The sequence below is a fragment of the Dendrobates tinctorius genome, unplaced genomic scaffold, assembly GCF_039654945.1.
Source record: "Dendrobates tinctorius isolate UK_male_01 unplaced genomic scaffold, ASM3965494v1 ptg000095l, whole genome shotgun sequence".
Taxonomy (NCBI): Eukaryota; Metazoa; Chordata; class Amphibia; order Anura; family Dendrobatidae; genus Dendrobates; species Dendrobates tinctorius.
In genome coordinates, this window is record NW_027361763.1 from 20,643,711 (window position 1) to 20,662,737 (window position 19,027).

The 19,027-nt window shown below is 42.7% G+C and overlaps 1 protein-coding gene across 1 annotated transcript in view; it reads left to right on the forward strand.

The window, feature by feature from the left end:
- The first annotated feature begins 372 nt into the window (after positions 1–372).
- Positions 373–19,027, forward strand: part of LOC141098812 (vomeronasal type-2 receptor 26-like) — a 49,191-nt gene continuing 30,536 nt past the window's right edge. Inside the window, exons 1-4 of the mRNA XM_073586788.1 lie at positions 373–596; positions 658–789; positions 3,709–4,000; positions 8,119–8,934. Coding sequence (XP_073442889.1) covers positions 373–596; positions 658–789; positions 3,709–4,000; positions 8,119–8,934 — 1,464 coding nt within the window. The remainder of the gene's footprint in view (positions 597–657; positions 790–3,708; positions 4,001–8,118; positions 8,935–19,027) is intronic.

The window sequence follows — 19,027 nt, forward strand, 5'->3', positions numbered from 1 at the left end:
TAAATTGTCTGAACCATCAGAAAATTGAATATGGAACATTTATTGTTTTTTATGATATGTTTTTGAAACACTGATAGAATAAAAATATTGTAGCTTTATAGAAGAGATTCTAATAAGAAATATTTCTAAGTCTTCAGTACAATTCTGCTTTTTGCTTTTTTCCCATATGACTGTACAGAGGAGGTGATTTTATATTAATATTGTACTAATAATATTCCCTCCCAATCTCTCCCAAGCTCCATCCTCACTATATAAGACGGCTCGCTCAGGATCCTACTACTGTATACGACATTCAGAAAGCTGCAGCACAGATGTGTCTGTTATGATTAGATTCCAGGGAATATTCCATGGATGAGCCGCCTACCTGCAGAGATGTCGGGGAAGTCGCTGTTAGGAATAGTTGTTATTTCCATCGTCTTTATAGTAGCACAGGGTCAGAAACTAAGCTCAGGACCAAACTGCTTTATTAGAAAAGACTATCCTCTCTTAAATACAAATTATTTCCAGGATGGAGATATGATCCTTGGAGGAATATTCACTGTACATTATTATTATGACAGTCGCAATAAAGAGCCAATTGATCAAGTCTGTAAACTGTAAGTATAGATCTTGGAATATAATCTTATTTTGCTGAACACATCTGTCAATTTCTCTTAGGTTTCAAGAAGAATCATTTTCAGAGTTGTCTCTGCAAAAGTCTAATTGGCTCTACAATGTACTGCAATATGTCTATATTATGCCCATCATCAGTGATCTACTGACCAGCAGCCTAGTGAGCCCAACTGTAGGGTCTGAAGGGTTCCCATCCATAGCAGCCCTGCAATGTTTGTTAGGCCCCTGGCTGCCAAAGTCGCATATGAGCACCAGATGATCACATTGCAGGGCTCTGGTGGGTGACAGTAGAAGCCCCTTCCCAATAGTTAACCATATAGACTATGCACTCAACACTGAATACAACATCTAAATTGTCAGGCTCAAATACATCTCTGATCCTATTTGTTACAAAGGAGGTTTACGAGCATTACCTTGTATTTTGGTGCTTGTCTTAGGTCTTATAGATGAGACTAGCATGAGTCATCAAGTTATGGCGAATACACAATTTGTCTTGACTTACTATACTGAACCTGCACTCACTGTATCCAGTGTGAATGGCTGCTTAAGTTAACAGTAGAAAACATTGCTTACACTGGTGTTTAGGATTCAGGATGTTTTTTGGAGACACCTAAAATAAGCAAGCAAAAATTCTGAAAAAAAAACCACAAATGTAAAGTTCCAAATGTTCCAAATTCAACATGGTGCTGTGTTGGTGCTGTTTGGCTGCCATTGTTCTGGTGCTGTGCCAGTGGGGTGGTGTGGCCTTTTATCATGGGGTGGTCTTGCAGCAATGGTGCTGTGGGGTACCAGAACATCAACCCTGATGGATATAAAATGTCAGGAACCCAGTGAGATGTTCACCATGATGTGACAGTGGACTTCATACAGTGTGATCAGAATGTTAAACTAAGAACTTTATATTCAGTTTTGTAAATTTTTGCCTATTGGCATTAGATGGGTGTGTGATCTTTGTGCGCTCTACATCTTTTCCTACAGCTATGAAATCTTCCATTTTCAGCAGAACACATGGGTTTATTTCCTGTTATCTCAATCTCAGCTGAAGGTCAGATAGGCATAGATAAGGAGTGGTGTTTGAAGGTGCATCCCAAGCATATGTATCAATGACCTATCTACAGGGTGTCATCAATAGCAGATCATTAAAAGTTTGATACCGGGAACTCCTATTTCAGCAGCTGGATGAAGTTGCGAAGAGTTGGTATTATTGGCTGCTGCATGGAACATGTGAAAAATCACTCTGTTATTTTTCCAAGATGGAAATCATCCAACCAACCATTACAGGGAGCAAAGAGGATTGGCCAAGCGTTAGAAGCGGAGTGTTTGAAATGCGTTCGCTGTCCTGTATGTGCCAGATTATACTGTTTAATATCAAGAGAGCTGGAAAGTGTATTTACAAAAACAATATGTCATATATCACTTAATAAAAGTTTCCGTCACATGTCCTAACTGCCACCAATTACACCTTGATACACGCACTCACACACACATATATATATAAATACACATGGTCAAAATTGTTGGTACCTCTCATTTATTGACAGAAAAACCCAGAATGGTGACAGAAATACAGCAACTTGAATCTGACAAAAGTAATAATAAATCAAACATCTATGAAAATGAACAAATGAAAGTCAGACATTTCTCTTCAGCCATGCTTCCACAGAATTTTTAAAAAAAATAAAACTCATGAAATAGGCCTGGACAGAAATGATGGTGCTCTTAACTTAATATTTTGTTGCACAACCTTTTGAGGCAATCACTGCAATCAAACGACTCCTGTAACTGTCAATGAGACTTCTGCACCTTCTCGACAGGTGTTTTGGTCCACTCCTCAAGAGCAAACTGCTCCAGTTGTCTCATGTTTGAAGGTTGCCTTTTCCAGATGGCATGTTTCAGCTCTTTCCAAAGATGCTCAATAGGATTTAGTTCAGAGCTCATAGAAGGCCACTTCAGAATAGTCCAATGTTTTCCTCTTAGCCATTCTTGGGTGTTTTTAGCTGTGCCCTGGACAGATTCTATACACCCTGTGCCAGACGCAGCAAAGCAGACCCAGAAAATAACAGAGCCTCCTCCATGTTTCACAGTAAGGACAGTGTTCTTTTTTGATATGCTTCCTTTTTTCATGTGTGAACATAATAGAGCTGATGTGTCTTGCCAAAAAGTTTCTTTTTTGTCTCATCTGTCCATAGGACATTCTCCCAAAAGCTTTATGGTCTGTCAACAAGTAATCTCTTTAGAAGTTTTTCTGGGCTCTTTATTTACCATTCGTATTATCCGTCTCTTTGATTTGTCATCTATTTTCCTCCTGCGGTCACGTCAAGGAAGGTTGGCTACAGTTCCATGGAGCTTAAATTAATAATATATGCAACTGTACTCACAGGAACATCAAGCTGCTTGGAGATGGTCTTATAACTTTTACCTTTAACATGTTTGCCTATAATTTTATTTCTAATCTCCTGAGATGACTCTTTCCTTCGCTTCCTCTGGTCCATGTTGAGTGTGATACTCACCATGTCACCACACAGCACAGTGAGTATCTGTAGCCCTCTATACAGGCCACTCACTGATTCCAAGATTGTACACACCTGTGATGCTAATTAGTGGACACACCGTGATTTAACATGTCCCTTTTGTCTCATTATTTTCAGGGGTGCCATCATTTCTGTCCAGGCCTATTTAATATGTTTTATCTTTTAAAACATTCTGTGGAACCATGGTTGAAAAGCAATGTCTGACTTTCATTTGTTCATTTTCATAGATTTCTTTTATTTTTTATTACTTTTGTCAGATTCAAGTTATTTCTGTGACCATTGTGGGTTTTTCTACCATTAAACGAGGGGAACCAACAATTTTGACCTGCCTTATGGGATTCAGGGACAGTGGCCTGAAGTCCCAACTGGCGATTATATATATACATATATATTGCACAAACTTGTAAAATATTGCTTTCCTCTGGAGTAATAAGAAAACTCACACTGAGAATCAAGGAAGATAAGTTTTATCAAGTATTTTAAAGAATGTTTTATTTTTTCTTTATAATTCTATCTCAATCAAGTCTTAAGTAATGTTTTCCTTCTCTTTGCTATCCACTTACAGTCCTATACCGTCCTTCTATAAATATGTTCAGGCCTTTCTGTACGCCATACATGAGATTAACAAGAATCCATATATTTTACCCAATGTGACCCTTGGATACCATGTGACTGATTCCTGCAACAATGAAAATAAAGCCGTAGAGAATGTACTACAGATCTTATCTGGTCCAGGAGACATAGTCCCCAACTATTCTTGTCTCCGTAATGGCAAACTTGTGGGTGTAGTTGGTGATCAGTCATCGAAGACGTCATTGCAGATAATAGAACATTTAAATGTTTATGGTTACACCCAGGTAAGTATATTAATTCATAGGAATCATAACAAAATCAGAAAACAAATTTTGATTATCAATAGTGTGGATTGAGCACTATAATGCTCGAGTGCTTGATACTCGAATAAAGCAGGTCGGAAGCTCGGACGGGCACGACTTGAGAAACAACAATTATGGAAGTCTCTGGGAAACGCAAGCATTTTTTCAGAAGAAACTAGCAGGAGGGCTGGGGGGGCAGGAAAAACACTGAAATGGAAGGAAACCGCTCAAATGGAATGGAAACAGCATGGAGAAGACGCCTGGATGCATCTCTGACTTACAGGTCATTGCTAGGAAGAATGTTGTCAGAGTATTACTTCACTTCCTATGGCTTGACAGTAAAACATACATAGTAACATAGGAACGTAGTTAGCAAGGCTGAAAAAAAGAAATTTGCCCAGTCAGTTCAGCCTATATTACGTCAGAATAAATCCCCAGATCTACGTCCTTCTAAAGAACCTAATAACTGTAAGATACAATATTGTTCTGCTCCATGAAGACATCCAGGCCTCTCTTGAACCCCTCGACTGAGTTCTCCATCACCACCTCCTCAGGCAGGGAATTCCAGATTCTCACTGCCCTAACAGTAAAGAATCCTCTTATGTGTTGAAGGAAAAACCTTCTCTCCTCCAGACACAGAGAATGCCCCCTTGTGACCATCGCCTTCCTTGGTATAAAAAGATCCTCAGAGAGATATTTGTATTGTCCCCTCAGTTGTCTTTTTCCTAGACTAAATAATCCTAATTTTGCTAATCTCTCTGGGTATTATAGTTCTCCCATGCTCTTTATTAATTATGTTGTCCTCTTTTGTACTCGTTCTAGTTCCATTATATCCTTCCTGAGTACCGGTGCCCAAAACTGTACACAGTACTCCATGTGCGGTCTAACCAGAGATTTGTACAGAGGCAGTATAATGCTCTCATCATGTGTATCCAGGCCTCTTTTAATGCACCCCATGATCCTGTTTGCCTTGGCACCCGCTGCCTGGTACTGGCTGCTCCAGGTAAGTTTATCATTAACTAGGATCCCCAAGTCCTTCTCCATGTCAGATTTACCCAGAGGTTTCCCGTTCAGTGTGTAATGGTGATATGGATTTCTTCTTCCCATTTGTATAACCTTACATTTATATTGTAATACCGCATCTGCCAACTTTCGGCCCAAGGTTCCAACTTATCCAGATCCATCTGTAGCAGAATACTATCTTCTCTTGTACTGTTGGTATTATATTGCTCATCTATTGAATATTCCATGGTCTGGAGTAAATTTCCTTGTATGATGAGTGACCAGTAAACTGCTCGGGTGTTCGGTGCTCAAATAGAGCATGTCGGATGGCTGGAGCATACTGTATGTCAATGAAGCATCCAAGAATTTTATGTAGTACACCAGTACTTGATGGGTGACACAGAAATGAAAGAGAGAGAATATTTCTGGCTTCGGGGATGCACGGCTCACATTGAAATGAGGGACCCGAGCGTTTGAGTGTCATGCAATACTCGACACTGCTCGGTACTTGATCGTGCATCCAAATGAAGCATTGGTAGTCACCTTCTGGGAGGGATTATCTAGAAGAACCAAGGACATATTAACTTTCCTGACATCCCTGCCACTCTAGATGAGTTAGTTTTCCTGGCAATTTGAATCTACCTCAGTTTCCATGAGCAGATCATAGAGGAAACAGTCCCATTTTGCTCCATCCTTCCTGAGAAGGCTTGTTCCTCAGCTTCCTGAGACAGCCGGCTACATGGAACCTATGCAGATAAATTGTCTTAGACTGACAGAGTAGTAGCCAAAACGTTATTGTGCAAAGGGAGTGTACTATGGCTGCGGTAACGCTGAACACTTCATTCGCTGCTGTCCTGAGAGGCCTAAAAAACTCCAAAACCTAGAGCCAGTAGATGAAACTGCCCTAGGTGAGAGTGAAATGTCTTCACCACTGACTATGATCTTATTCATATCAGGCGGGGATACCTGATTTGTTGAGCCAACTTATCTTGACTCTGGTTATGCAGGAAATTTCTTGCAGCAAGCCATGGTGGATTGGAAACCAGATTCCCTGAAAACACAGCCAGCATCTGCTGAAGGTATCATCCATTGAAGGAAAGGCTCTAGCCAAAGTCATTCAATTCAACACGGAACAAGTATAGCTTCAGATAGGAGCATTGCATTAGGAGATCACCTTCTATGTGTTGTCTGATTTATTTAATACACTTCTCTTAGGTCTTCCATGGCTGAGAAATCATGAGCCTGTTCTAGATTGCAGGTCTGGAGAAGTGCTTCGCTGGGAACAGTCATGTTGCAAAAGGTATCTGGTCTTTATACGTCCAAGACCGTCGCCAGTGTCACCATCTTCTACATCAGGTCTACTCGTCGATGGTTCATTGATTGCTGTTGTCTCCTAAAATTGAAGCAGAAGCTATATCACCAGATAGTTCAGATAATTGTCCCAATGACCTGTTCCCTGTCACCTCCTCACCACCTATATTCTTGGAGACCAAGTTTAAGATTGAGCCAGGGAAGGTGTCTTCTTTTCTCAGGTAGTCAGATGATAATGTCAAGGCTGAGACATCATCTGATTCTCTAATATCTACCGATCAGGAGGAAGAAACCCAGTCCTTCTTTGAATCTTCCAAGGTGATGGCTAGTCTTACCAGACTGACAGAAACTTGGCAGTCCAAGGTTCCCATTTCCACATTCACTCTGTTCTGCTCAGAGGATATTCTGCTGGTAAAAAGCATCCTGGCCAAGAAAAATTTGAATGTTGGAGATGTAACCTTTCTTCAAGTGGCATGGAGTGAACATGGTCCTGATGAAAGGTTGTGGAAGTTCATGAAGAAGAATCTGGCACCACCTTCACTGCAGGGAGACATTGTGGGTTTAAAGAAGAGGGGGCAAAGGGGAAGCATAAAGTGACCCTTTATGCTTCCCCTTGCCCCTCAATGTAAGGTTGACAACATATTCTCCCCTGCCTTTGTGGTGAGCTTCCTGTCCTCTGCTTCCTCCTCCTATACACACCGCATAGGCTTTCAGAGGCACATCTAATGAGCCTGTCTGCAAGCTCCCATGTTCTTGAAAGGGAATGCGCGTGCATCTGCACCTGCAAGTGTCTGAAAGTGAACCTGTCCCTGCATTCTGCATTGTCTGTAGTGTTATACCAGTCTCCTAATCCTGCCAGTCAGTGACTCCAAGCCTTTGTCCCTGTCAGCAAACCTGACCCTTAAGGTCGGCAGCTGCACTATCAGGGACTGCCTAGGAGTGGTACCATGTGACTACCTGCAGATAAAGCCTGACTCCACCATCTGGAGCTCCAGTGAACAGCAGTTTGCCACTTACCTAGGTCCCTCATTGGTGTGTCACCTGTGAGCATGAGAGTGTGGTATGTCAGGCACACTCAACGCTGTGCCTAATGTCTCTACCTTTTTTCACTGCACAGCCACACCAGGCCTACATTTAAGGGGTGCCTCCCCATTATGTTTTATAATTATAGACTGCACTGCTGCTGCTGGGCCTGACATTGCTTGCCTTACACTAGTCTACTAGTCTGTTTCCAAATGGGAATCCAAATGCCCTAGGGGTACACAAGCATCAAATAGCTCACAAAACAAGGCTAATTTTTTTGAAAGGCTTGCTTACAGTAAGCCATTGTTTCTTCAGATTGAAAATATCAAATCTGATTTTGCTCCCCAAAATTATTATATGTTTTGAACGCCTTGTGAAAAAGCTTTGCTTTCTCCATTTAGCAAAGAAAAAAAAGGTCATGAGGCTCTCCAAACTGCGGTAACTTTTGCGCTGCTTCTTGCAAAAAAACAAGGATTTTTCATGGCAATCAGAGACTTTTCAGTATTTATTAGGAAAACTCTGCAATTTGGGGATTTTAAACTTTAAATGGTTCAATCATCTTGAAAGATGACTTTATGTATTTGTGCTATAGAATCTGGACTTTTGATGGATAATCAATAGAACCATACTGAAATATCTAGGAATCTGTAAATGGTGAATGATGCTATATTTCTATACACATGTATTAGGATTTTGTGTCTTTGTACATTAGATTTAACATTTACTTAAAATTTCTTATGCACAATTGCTATTTTTTTTCTCAGATCAGCTATGGAGCCACAAATCCTCATTTATCCAATAAGCAGATGTATCCATCCTTCTTCCAAACTCTTCCCAGTGATCAAACTCAATATCTGGCAATAGTTAAGCTTCTCAAACATTTTGATTGGACGTGGATTGGTGTTATTGCCTCTGATGATGATGGAGGTTACACACAAAGTCAGGAGTTAATGAAACAGGCAGAAGTTTATGATATTTGCATTGAGTTTATTCTAAAAATGAAAACTGATGATTTCACAAATGAAGAGAACAGCAATAACAAAAACAGAAGGATGTTTCAAAAATCAACCTCAAACATTATTGTACTTTGTGGCACAATTTCATTTCTCACTTTACAATTTATTGAGGAGCAAAGCATTTCAGGAAAGGTGAAGACTCTGATTATACCAGCGGGGTCAAATATTCACATTCTTTCATCAGTGAAACGTAAAGCGTCATGTGATGGCAGCCTCATATTTTCAGCACCAAGTATAAAAATCCCACAACTGAAACATTTTTTAGAAGATATTAGTCTTGAAAATCGTCCAAATGACCCAATACTTGAACATATTCTAATGGTATACCTGAGCTGTAAACCTTCAAACCCCATCCTAAAAATGCTAGCTGAAAATTATTATCCATACAAACTTAAGAATTGCAACAGGACAATGAAGTTACCAAAAATTGTCAAAAACTATTACTACACTGAAACATTTAGAACCACCTATCACGTATATACCGCTGTCTATGCCATGGCTCACGCTCTACATGAAGGCCTTCTTCATATGCCAAGATATTTCAATTGTAAACACATGTTGAAGGTAATTTAATGTATTAGACACTTTTCAATATTACTTCCTAATAGAGATGACAGGGTCAATTTGATGCAAATCAAACTTAGGTAATTTTTTTTAGAATTTCATTTATTCCAATTAATTTAAAGAATTTGTGATTTGACTCAAGTGAATCATCAAAAATAGCCACTTCCATTTTATACATTCCTAAAGGTTATGTCAGCCATAAAAAAAGGCTCACATGATCTAAGGTTCCCACATGATGCTTTACAGCGATCACATCACATGATATAACACAGACAATTAGGAGAAATTTTAATAGCATGTATAAAAGCAAATGCAGGGAATGCAGCAACCATTATGTTGTGAATATGGGTAGTGAAAGAACATCACAGTTCCATGCTTCGCTGTGGAGACACAGAGAGAAAGACACAGAACAGTTACTATCCATTTACCAGTAGCCATATATGTTAAGGTCCTTTTGTTATTACTTTGACTGTGTTAACAATAAAGTGCTAGAAATTAATTGGACACAGTCCAAGAAATGTCAGAATTTACAAAGCTTCCCAGGGTAGTCAGAGTATTTTTATTTGCTGAAAATTGATTTGCCATTAATTAGATTTTGGGCAAAAATTTGACTTTGAATTTCAAAGATTTTGTTAATCTACAGTAGATCCTACACTAAGCAAATTGCTAAGTAGCCCATCTTATTCATCAAATAGTAATACCTTCTTGTTGCCAAATTGGTTGGATGTGCACAAAAAATTATTTTAGAAGAAGATTTAGACACCGATTGCAAACAAAAGGAACTCTGGAAAATCTGTAAGGCTGTCTTGCAACAATTTGAGAATTTTTTTTTAGTAAATCCTCTCCAAAATTTTCTTCAAAACCTGTTTCAAAAATACTTGGACAATTCTTGCTTTTCATTTCTATTCGAAATGAACTTTTACAGTCAACCATGACAGCACCGCGAGAGAAGGGATCTGCCCTTCAAGGACAGGAAACCTTCAAGATAAAAAGGGCAGCTCTTCTCTCTGTATTAGTTGGTTCCCTGTCCTTGATGGGGAACCCTCAATATGAAAACGGAAGAGGATGCCTGGGCCTGGGACAGATGGGGTTTGGCAGCCAGGGGTCTGCTGGGTCTGCTGCATCTGTGACCAGGTGCAGGTAGCACCTCTGAGGCCACACGTTTACTGCCCTACCTGAGCGAGTGTGGGGGAAGGCTCTGTCCCAGAACCCACAGCCCAAGTGCACATCGGTGGCGGGGTTAAGTCTGGAAGAGGATGCACGGGCCTGGGGTGGTCTATCTGGGGCAGAGTTTGGTCTGCTGCGGCCACAGCCAGACTTACAGTAGCACCATGGAGGCCGGTTGTTTTTCTGCCCTCCCTGAGCGGTTTAAGGGGGGACACAGGAGCTGGTGAGGAGAAGCACGGCGGTGTGATGGTGCACCAGCTGCCCCGTTTGCCTGGTCTAAATGTCCATGAAGCCAGGGAGGGAAGGGCGCAAGAGGTTTGTTTACCTTTCCTCCTGCTCTCCTGGGCTCCTTAGGGACGCTGAAGCAGCTCCAGAAGCATGCGGCAGGTATTGTGGGGAAACGCACGCACCAGAGTCCGGCGGGCCTCAGAAGAATTAGCGCAGCTTCCTCCGGTGTCCGGCATTCAGCACAGCGGTAGTCTCCTCGAGTCACAAGCGCAGTCTGGAAGACTCTGGAGATCGTGTGTGCCGGATGTCACAGGTCAGTATTGCGCGCACCGGAAGTCGCATACCGAAGACGCGCGAGGCCAGGGTTAAAGGTGGGCGGTACCCATCCTTAGGCTAGCCAGCATATTAAAGAGGACAGTGCAAAGAGACAGAGCCAGCAACATGGAGGCTCTGTCACCAGAGCAGCTAAAGCCAGCGCAGCAGGAGCAGCAGCTGTTGGCCCAGAAAACAGACAAGAAGCACTCTTCACGGCCACATGAGAAGAGGAATAAGGATCCCAGCGCATTGGGGGCCACTCTGGCAGTATATGGGCGGACCATCACAGTGCCAGGAAGGAGGGAGCCATAGTCTCTGGAGGAGACATTTCTGGCGTCATTCGTCTTTTGGATCCGGAACCTGTTTAATGCGTCCGAGTGGTGAGTGATCTATGAGAAAGTGCAGTATGCTGATATCTGTTTCTTTTTCTTTTTGCTGTCTCTCTCCCTCTCGCTCTCTTGTTTATTGGTGGGATGGAGAGTGAGGGTCCCTAGGAAAAGCAAGATGAAATTGAAGAATGGGGTATGCCCCCTATGTGAACAGCAACTGGAGACAACATGGGCTGAAAACTTATGCCAGGACTGTATAGTACGGACAATTTCAGAAGAAGCCCCTAATTTTTCAGGTGGCCTAAGGTCATTAATCCGTTCAGAAGTGTGCAGGTCAGTCATCACGCTGCTGGCCCCTGTCAGTGACAGTAAGGGGAAAGAGCGGTCCAGTCCATCCCCTTCGTCACATGATGAGTCCACAGTATCAGAGCCAGAGGACTCAGGTCAGTCGAAATTAGCCATTAGAAGTTCAGAGGAGGAGCTTGGTTTCTCAGTGGAGGCAACGGATAAACTGATAATGGATGAAACAACTAAGAGGTTGGCACAGGACCTTATGTTTGGGGGTCTGCAAAAGAAAAAAGTAGAACATTTCCTTTGAATGAACAATTGCAGGGCTGTATTAAAAGGGAATGGGAGAGGCCGGACAGAAGAACACAGGGAACTACATCCCTTAAGAGGAAATACCCTTTTGATGACAAAGCCCCAAAGTTGGACCGGGCAATTTCAAAAATCTCAAGGAAGTTTTTTCTCCCATTCGATGACCTGGGGTCATTCAAAGCACTATTAGATAGGAAAACAGAAAGCTTCCTTAAGGCCACCTGGGAATCCTCGGCAGGGGCACTAAGGCCAGCCATTGCGTCTACATGCATGGCTAGATCCTTGAAGGTCTGGCTGGATAACCTCAAGGACCAGCTAGAGCAGTGAGTCACAAGAGAAACCATACTAGCGGCAGTCCCCAACATTAAGGCAGCAGCATCCTTTTTGGCAGAGGCGTCAGCATACTCAGCAAGATTGGCAGCCAACTCAGCTGCTCTAGCTAATGCTGGATGTCGGGCAGTCTGGCTGAAGTGTTGGCCAGGAGATATGCAAGCCAAGGTCAAACTCTGTTCTCTTCCCTGCAAAGGAAAATTTTTGCTTGGGCTGGCTCTGGATGAGATACTAGAGAAGGCCAGTGAACAGAAGAAAGGGTTTCTGAAACCTCCCTTTCCGTCCTTTTGGCAAACCTTTCGGAGAAGTCGCAGGTCCAAGAAGCAGACATACAGAGAATGGGTCAGGCCAGACAAGCAGTCCAAAGGAGGAAGAAGTTTTTAGTTTGGGAAGCCTTCCAGAGAGTCCAAAAAGCCCCCCCAATGTAATTATTTTCCCAGGTGGGAGGGACGCTCACTTACTTCCTCCAGGCCTGGGAAAGAAATTTTTCCAGTGCCTGGATCCTGCAGATTGTGGGATCAGGCCTAAAATTGAATTTCCACAATTTCCCACCACAGACTTTTGTAGAGACACCGGTACAACCTTCTCAGCAAAAACAACAGGCCCTGGAGGACAAGGTATGGTTGCTGTTACAAAAGAAGGTTCTGGAAGAAGTTCCCATAGGGGAAAGGGGGAAGGGGTTCTATTCCCCCTCTTTTTCTGATAAATAAAACAGATGGCTCTTGGAGGACTATTATAAACCTGAAACGCCTCAACAGATTTTTAGTAGTCCCTTCGGTCAAGATGGAGTCAGCTAGAACGGCGATAAAAGTCCTCTTTCCATGTTGTTACATGGCGGTCCTGGACCTCTAGGATGCATATTATCATGTCCCCAACAAACAAATAAGATCGGAGGTTCCTCAGGAAAGCGTTGCAAATAAAATGTTGAGTATATCATTTTCAGTACCGAGCTCTCCCTATAAAACATAGACAAATCAGACCTGTCATTTAGCCCCTATGGGCCATTGGCATTTGTTTTAATGATCCACTTTACTTCTCTGTAAGAGGTATTTCCACCTCTCACTGGACAATTAACCTGGTGCATAGGTCCTTTACTTGTGCCCACTCTGTAAACTTGACATGCGCCATGTCCGCACTGTGCTGGTCCAGGCTATATGACATGATATACTGCATCAGGGATCGTTGCTGCTGCCACAGTCGCTGCAACATGTGCAGAGTGGAATTCCACTGAGTCGGCACATCGCATATCATCCTGTCAACTGGCATGGACAAAGATCTCTGTATCGATGCAAGTCGTTGAGCAGAGGGGTAAGAACGGCAGAATTGAGCACACAGCTTATGTGCTTTCTGGAGCAGATCACCCAGGCCAAGGATAGTGGCTGAGAAAATGCTTTACCACCAGGTTGAGGACTTGAGCCATGCAAGGCTTGTGTGTGGGCTTGCCTCACCACCACAAGGTTTGCACTGGTTATCGTACACGGCCTTCCCTGGAGGCAGATTCAGCGGAGACAGCCATTAATCAAATTCAGTGTGGAGAGCTTTCCACAACTCTTCAGCTTTATGACTGCATATCAATTTTAAGACTGCCTGATTGCGGTGAGCCCTGGCCGCGCAGAACGGAGGTGGTGGGGGTTTGCTCAGCATCGTTGGAACACGTGCCTCATTAAGACAAAGGTTGAGAGCACAGGTGGAGTCCCTAGAGGAGATAGAGGAGGCAGAAGCAGTGGTGGAAGTGTTAAATGTAGACGTTTGTCCTGCAAGCCTTGGGGATTCCAAGACTTGTGGATCAGCGTCTGTACCCACAACCACCAGAGTCACCCAGTTCCTAGTCAGCAAGATGTAATGCCCGTGGCCATGCTTACTCGTCCAAGTGTCTGTGCTGAAATGCACCCTGGCAGACAAAGAATTAGTCAAGGAACGGGTGATGTTGCCTGAGACATGCTGGTGTAGCGCAGGCACAGCATTCTTAGAAAAGTAATGGTGACTCGGTAATTGGTACCGGGGGACTGCAACAGCCATCAGCGTTCGGAAACTTCCATGTGGAAAGGCAGCATTTTCATGGACAACAAATTGGAAATGGTGGAGTTCAACTTCTTAGCTTTGTCATGCACAGAAGGAAACAATTTTTTACGTGACCACAACTGTGGAATCATGGGCTGACTGCAGTGCTGTGAGAGGGCTGATTATGGTGAACTGGACAAAATGCTGGACCGTGAGAGAGGTGCAGGTGGAGATGTTACTGTGGATTGAGAAACTTGTGTTGTGATCATTCTCTGAGATAGGGCAAAACAGCAGGCATGTCCGCTTTAGTTACAGCTGCAGGCGGGCTCACAGTCAGCATGACTGAAGCAGGTTAAGAATCCGAGGTTCTGTGGTCGAAGACCTGCATCTCAATAGTTGGCATGGCAACAGTGGAGGAGGAAGAAGCAGCAGATGTGATTTATGGGGCGGCTGATGGTTGTTGAGGTCCGCATTTTTGTGCAAGGGATTCCCACAGTAAAGCTTGCTGATTGTGCATGTGAAGGTTCATACATGTAGTGATTAAATTAATGCACTTTTTACTTTGACTGTCTTTTTTGTAAAGCTGACAGATTACGTGAGTTGGCTCTTCCTTTGCAGTGTCAAAAAAGCCCCAGCTAGGCACCTCTTGCCACCCCTGTGAGCTGCAGATCCGCGGATGCTGCAGGTCAGAGGCACAGTTGTGGCTGAAGATGCATCGCTCGTCTATGTATCGCTCACTATGTGTCTGCGATGTACAGCGCAAGGTAATTTCCTCGTCTTCCTCCACAGATGACCTACTCAGCTGTGTGCCTCTGTGTTCATGCCAACTGGGATCTAACACTTTATCATCATCTTCTCTGTTATAATATACCTCACCATTGAATTCACCCTCCTCCTCTTCTTGCCTTGACAGCACAGTACAGTCCGTGTGAGCCTCAGATATCTGTGTCTCATCAGGATCACCTTCCCCCAGGGGTTAACGTCTAATGACGAGGGTCAGGATTCTGTTCGGACCATACTTCTTCCTGCCCCGGATTCAAGCTAAAAAATGTTTTGATATCGGTGCAGATTTCCTCCTCTTGACTCTGCAAAACTTTTGAGTACACTTCTGATAAATATGGCATAGAATGTGTGAACAGCTCTTTAGACTCACCAATCTATGGTTCCGTACAGTAAATTGAACAGTTGGATAGTTGGGAAGCGGGGGGAAGCAAGGGGAATTTTGGTGCCACATTTGTGGACTGTACGGGGTGTGATATTGATGTGGAGGAAGAGGAGGAGAGGCCACTTGAGTACTTGCTCTTTTCGGGCATCATCAATAAGGCGTACTGCTGTGCATCTGCCAAAGAAAGATAGTGGCGTAGCCTGTCCAGTAGGATAATTGTCAATTGTCTTTACTTAGGACGTGACGTTGCTTCACTAGTGCTTTCACAAACATTACCACCTACCCCAAGTACATCTTGAACACCAAGCCTATTTCCTCTTCCACCACTGCCTCGCTTTTTCCATCATGTTGCTCAGATAGTGTAGTAGGAGCACAGTATTAGCAACCAAAAATTTGATTTTTAACTCTGCACTACCTCTGCAAACAGCTGAATTTCAGCAACAGTAAACTCCAAGGTGAAATATGGCGTGCTGTATCGTGTTAGTCACAGAAAAAATAATTGTTTGAGTGGGGATGAGGCCTGTATGACAAAGAAATTATGCTACAAACAATTTTAAAGTCAGGTCCCCTACTGGATAACATTAGGAACAGAAGAATTTTTTGTGGCCTATTGATCAGGCCTCTATAACTCAGTAGATGATACAAACTATTTTAAGGTCAATTAATGTATGACGTTAATAAAAGAAGAATTTTTGTGGCCTATGGATCAGACCTCTATAACACACTAGATGCTACAACCCTACTGTATGACGTTAATAAAAGAAGAATTTTTTTGTGGAATATGGATCAGGCCTTTACAGCTTAATTTCAACCCAACCAAATGACAAAGTGTGATACGGTGGGTTGTCTAACTTTTTACATCCAAAAAATTATAATTTTTTTAATGTGCCTTATGTCGGCAGACAGGTTCATATCACTGCCACAAAATGACAGCGTGGGACACAGCAGGCTGTTTCACATTTAGCAACAGAAAAAATTATAACTTTTTTTAATGTGCCTTAGGTCTGCAGACAGTTTTATATCACCACAGCACTCAATGACAAGGTGGGATACCGCAGGCTGTTTAATATTTTTTCACTAGCTACAGGTGAATTAGAATGCTATACTCATGCATGGATCACAATTGAAGCCGTGCACAACATGTCCCCTGCTGGATTTGTCTGTGAACCTCAGTAATGTCTCATAAAGAAAAAAATTGATGGAAGGTAAATTTTACAGCCACACTGGACACTAGCTACCTACAGTATCTGACTGATATACAACCACCTAACTAACTAGCTAAAATGTGGGATACAGCAGGCTTTTCACATTTATTTACTGAAAAAAATATTAATTAGAATGCTATACTCGTTCATGGAGCACAATAGAAGCAGTGCACAACACACTTGTAGGACATTTACCCTGCCGGCTTTGTCTGTGGACCTCAGTAATCGGACAAAAAAATAAATTCTGGAAGGTAAATTTTACAGCCACACTGGACCCTCTCTAGCTACACTATCTGACTGATATACAACCGCCTAACTAACTAGATAAAATCTTGCTGTTAACAGTGGCAGCGTCAGCAGCAGCCTCTCTGCGCTGTTACAGTGTCAAAATAGCGCTAAAACAAGATGTCCGCTATTTATATGAAGAGGGACATGTGATTTCAGCAGCCAATGTTACAAGCCGTTGTGTCAGGACATCGTGGGTGTTTCCTGTGCACTGATTGGCTAGCTGCAATTATTGCTGTGCTTACAAGAACACCGCGCCTCTTAGCTCTGCAAACCCCCTCCCCTCATCAAACACGTGCCAAATGCTCATGATACACCACCATTATCGTTGCTAAAGTGCAAAAATAAGTTATTGTGGCAACAAAAATATTTTCCCGCACTTTTACCGAATGTCACCGATTTTTACCAATTTGATAAAATTTTGATTGGGTTTCCGGTCACAAATCCGAATGTGCCATATTCATGCCGAATTTATGTTTGGTGATCATTTTCCGAATGAATTCGCTCATCACTACTTATTATATCACTTTGATAAAGGTTCAATAACACTGTTCTATAGCCAAAATGGTTCAGAGATTAAAACAGTTGAACATAGCTAATATTGTGCTGCTGAAAACAAATAAAATGCTTAAATTTGCTGATTGGCTCTAATTTTCAAGACCTAGAGGAGGTTGCAATTACTTATGACACCTTTCAATCAGGCTTATAGAAAATGGTGTCTTTATTAATGATGGCTGAACGTGCTCGGCACTGTTTGGTACTAGATCAAGCATCATGGTCGCTTACCATGATCGAGCATCATACTCGCTCGCCATACTCGATTTCCCACTCCGCATGGTTGGCGCTTGTTTTTCAGCCACTTAACATGCAGGGATTGCTGCCAATCATGGTAATGACTTAACCATGATGGATACTGGTATTACTATGATTGGCTGGCCAACTCACATCATTGGTTCTATACAAGACCCGGTGATGCGATGCTCACCACACCGTACTTGGAAAAAGAGTAGGAAGAGGAGTTGAGGAAGAGAAAATGACCATTTTAGGCCTTTCAGAGTAAAAATGAAACAAGCAGCCATTTTCAGGGTTAATTCAAATTCATTCAGTTTCTATTCTATTTTACTGCTCTTATCTTCCATGACTGAAGGATTAGCTGCTGGAGTAGGGATAGATTATTAGAGGCATTTAGCCAGTGTTCAATGTGTTAAACCAAAATTGCTTTTCAGGGCTATTTCACATAGTTTCTGTTCTCTAATAATACTGATCTTAGCTGTAAATCATGTCTGTTATCTGGCTGAGTAGTAATAGTGTATTCTTGCTGCTGCCACGTACACACAAAGTTCCTTTAAGGGCCAATTCAAATTCATTCTATTCTCTAATAATACCACTCTTAGCTGTGTAGATTTATTTAAAATGCATAAGGCGTATGGTAAGGGACAGGAAGGTGGACATGCTGCTGATAGTGTACACAGAGGTGGAGGCCGTGGGATAGATGAAGCTGTGCCTGCTGCGGGAGCACAACAAACATGCTCGTCCACGATACCTAGCTTCCTGTCCCACTTTGCAGAGGGGCGTGGAAGACCACTCTTGAAGCAAGGACAGTGTGAACAGGTGGTCAGCTGAATTGGAGATAATACTTCCAGTCTGCTTCACAGTAGTACCTTGTGTTCTACACATTCCCATCTCACTATCCAAGAGCTTGGACTATATAATTCTCACCCTGATCCTCCTTCCTCCCACTATGGCGAGTCCAAGGAGAAAACTGACCCCACACTTGGACACTGAGGAGCTCTTTACTTTTCCATTTACTGATTCAGGCCTCTCATCTTGCAAGTTTCAAGAGGAACATGAGGAGATCATTCGCGGTGATGCCCAAATATTTTAGCAGCCATGATCAGAAGAAGTCGATGGTGGGGAACGACAATTACTATCTCAAAAGTTGAATGATAATGAGACTCAGTTGCCCACAAGTTATGTTAAGTCAACAAGTCAGGAGGAGGACCAGATTGAGAAAGTGAAAGAAGAGGTCGTGGATGATGAAGTCACTGACCCAACCTGGCAAAGTGGCATGCAGAGTAAGCACAGCAGCAGCACAGAGGTTGAAAATCAGCAGAACCATAATAGGCAGGAAGAAGCAGGTGGGAGGCCATAGGGAGAAGGCAATGAACTTTTCCCCAGAGCACCCACACGTTGCCAGATTCTAGACCGAGGGTTAGGTGTTCCCCAGTCTGGTGTTTTTTTTACTAAAAGTGCAGAAGATAAGAAAGCAGTAATTTGCAATCTGTGCTGTGCCAAGCTCAGCAGAGGTCAAACCACTACCAGCCTGACCATTGCAAGCACACGTCATCCAAGCATCTGACAATGTACCAGATCTCTCCTCAAAAACAGAAATGCTAGCTAAGTCCAGAAAACCAGAGAAGTTGGCAGCTATCGGATTGCAGACCCCTGAACCTATCAACACAACTAGCAGT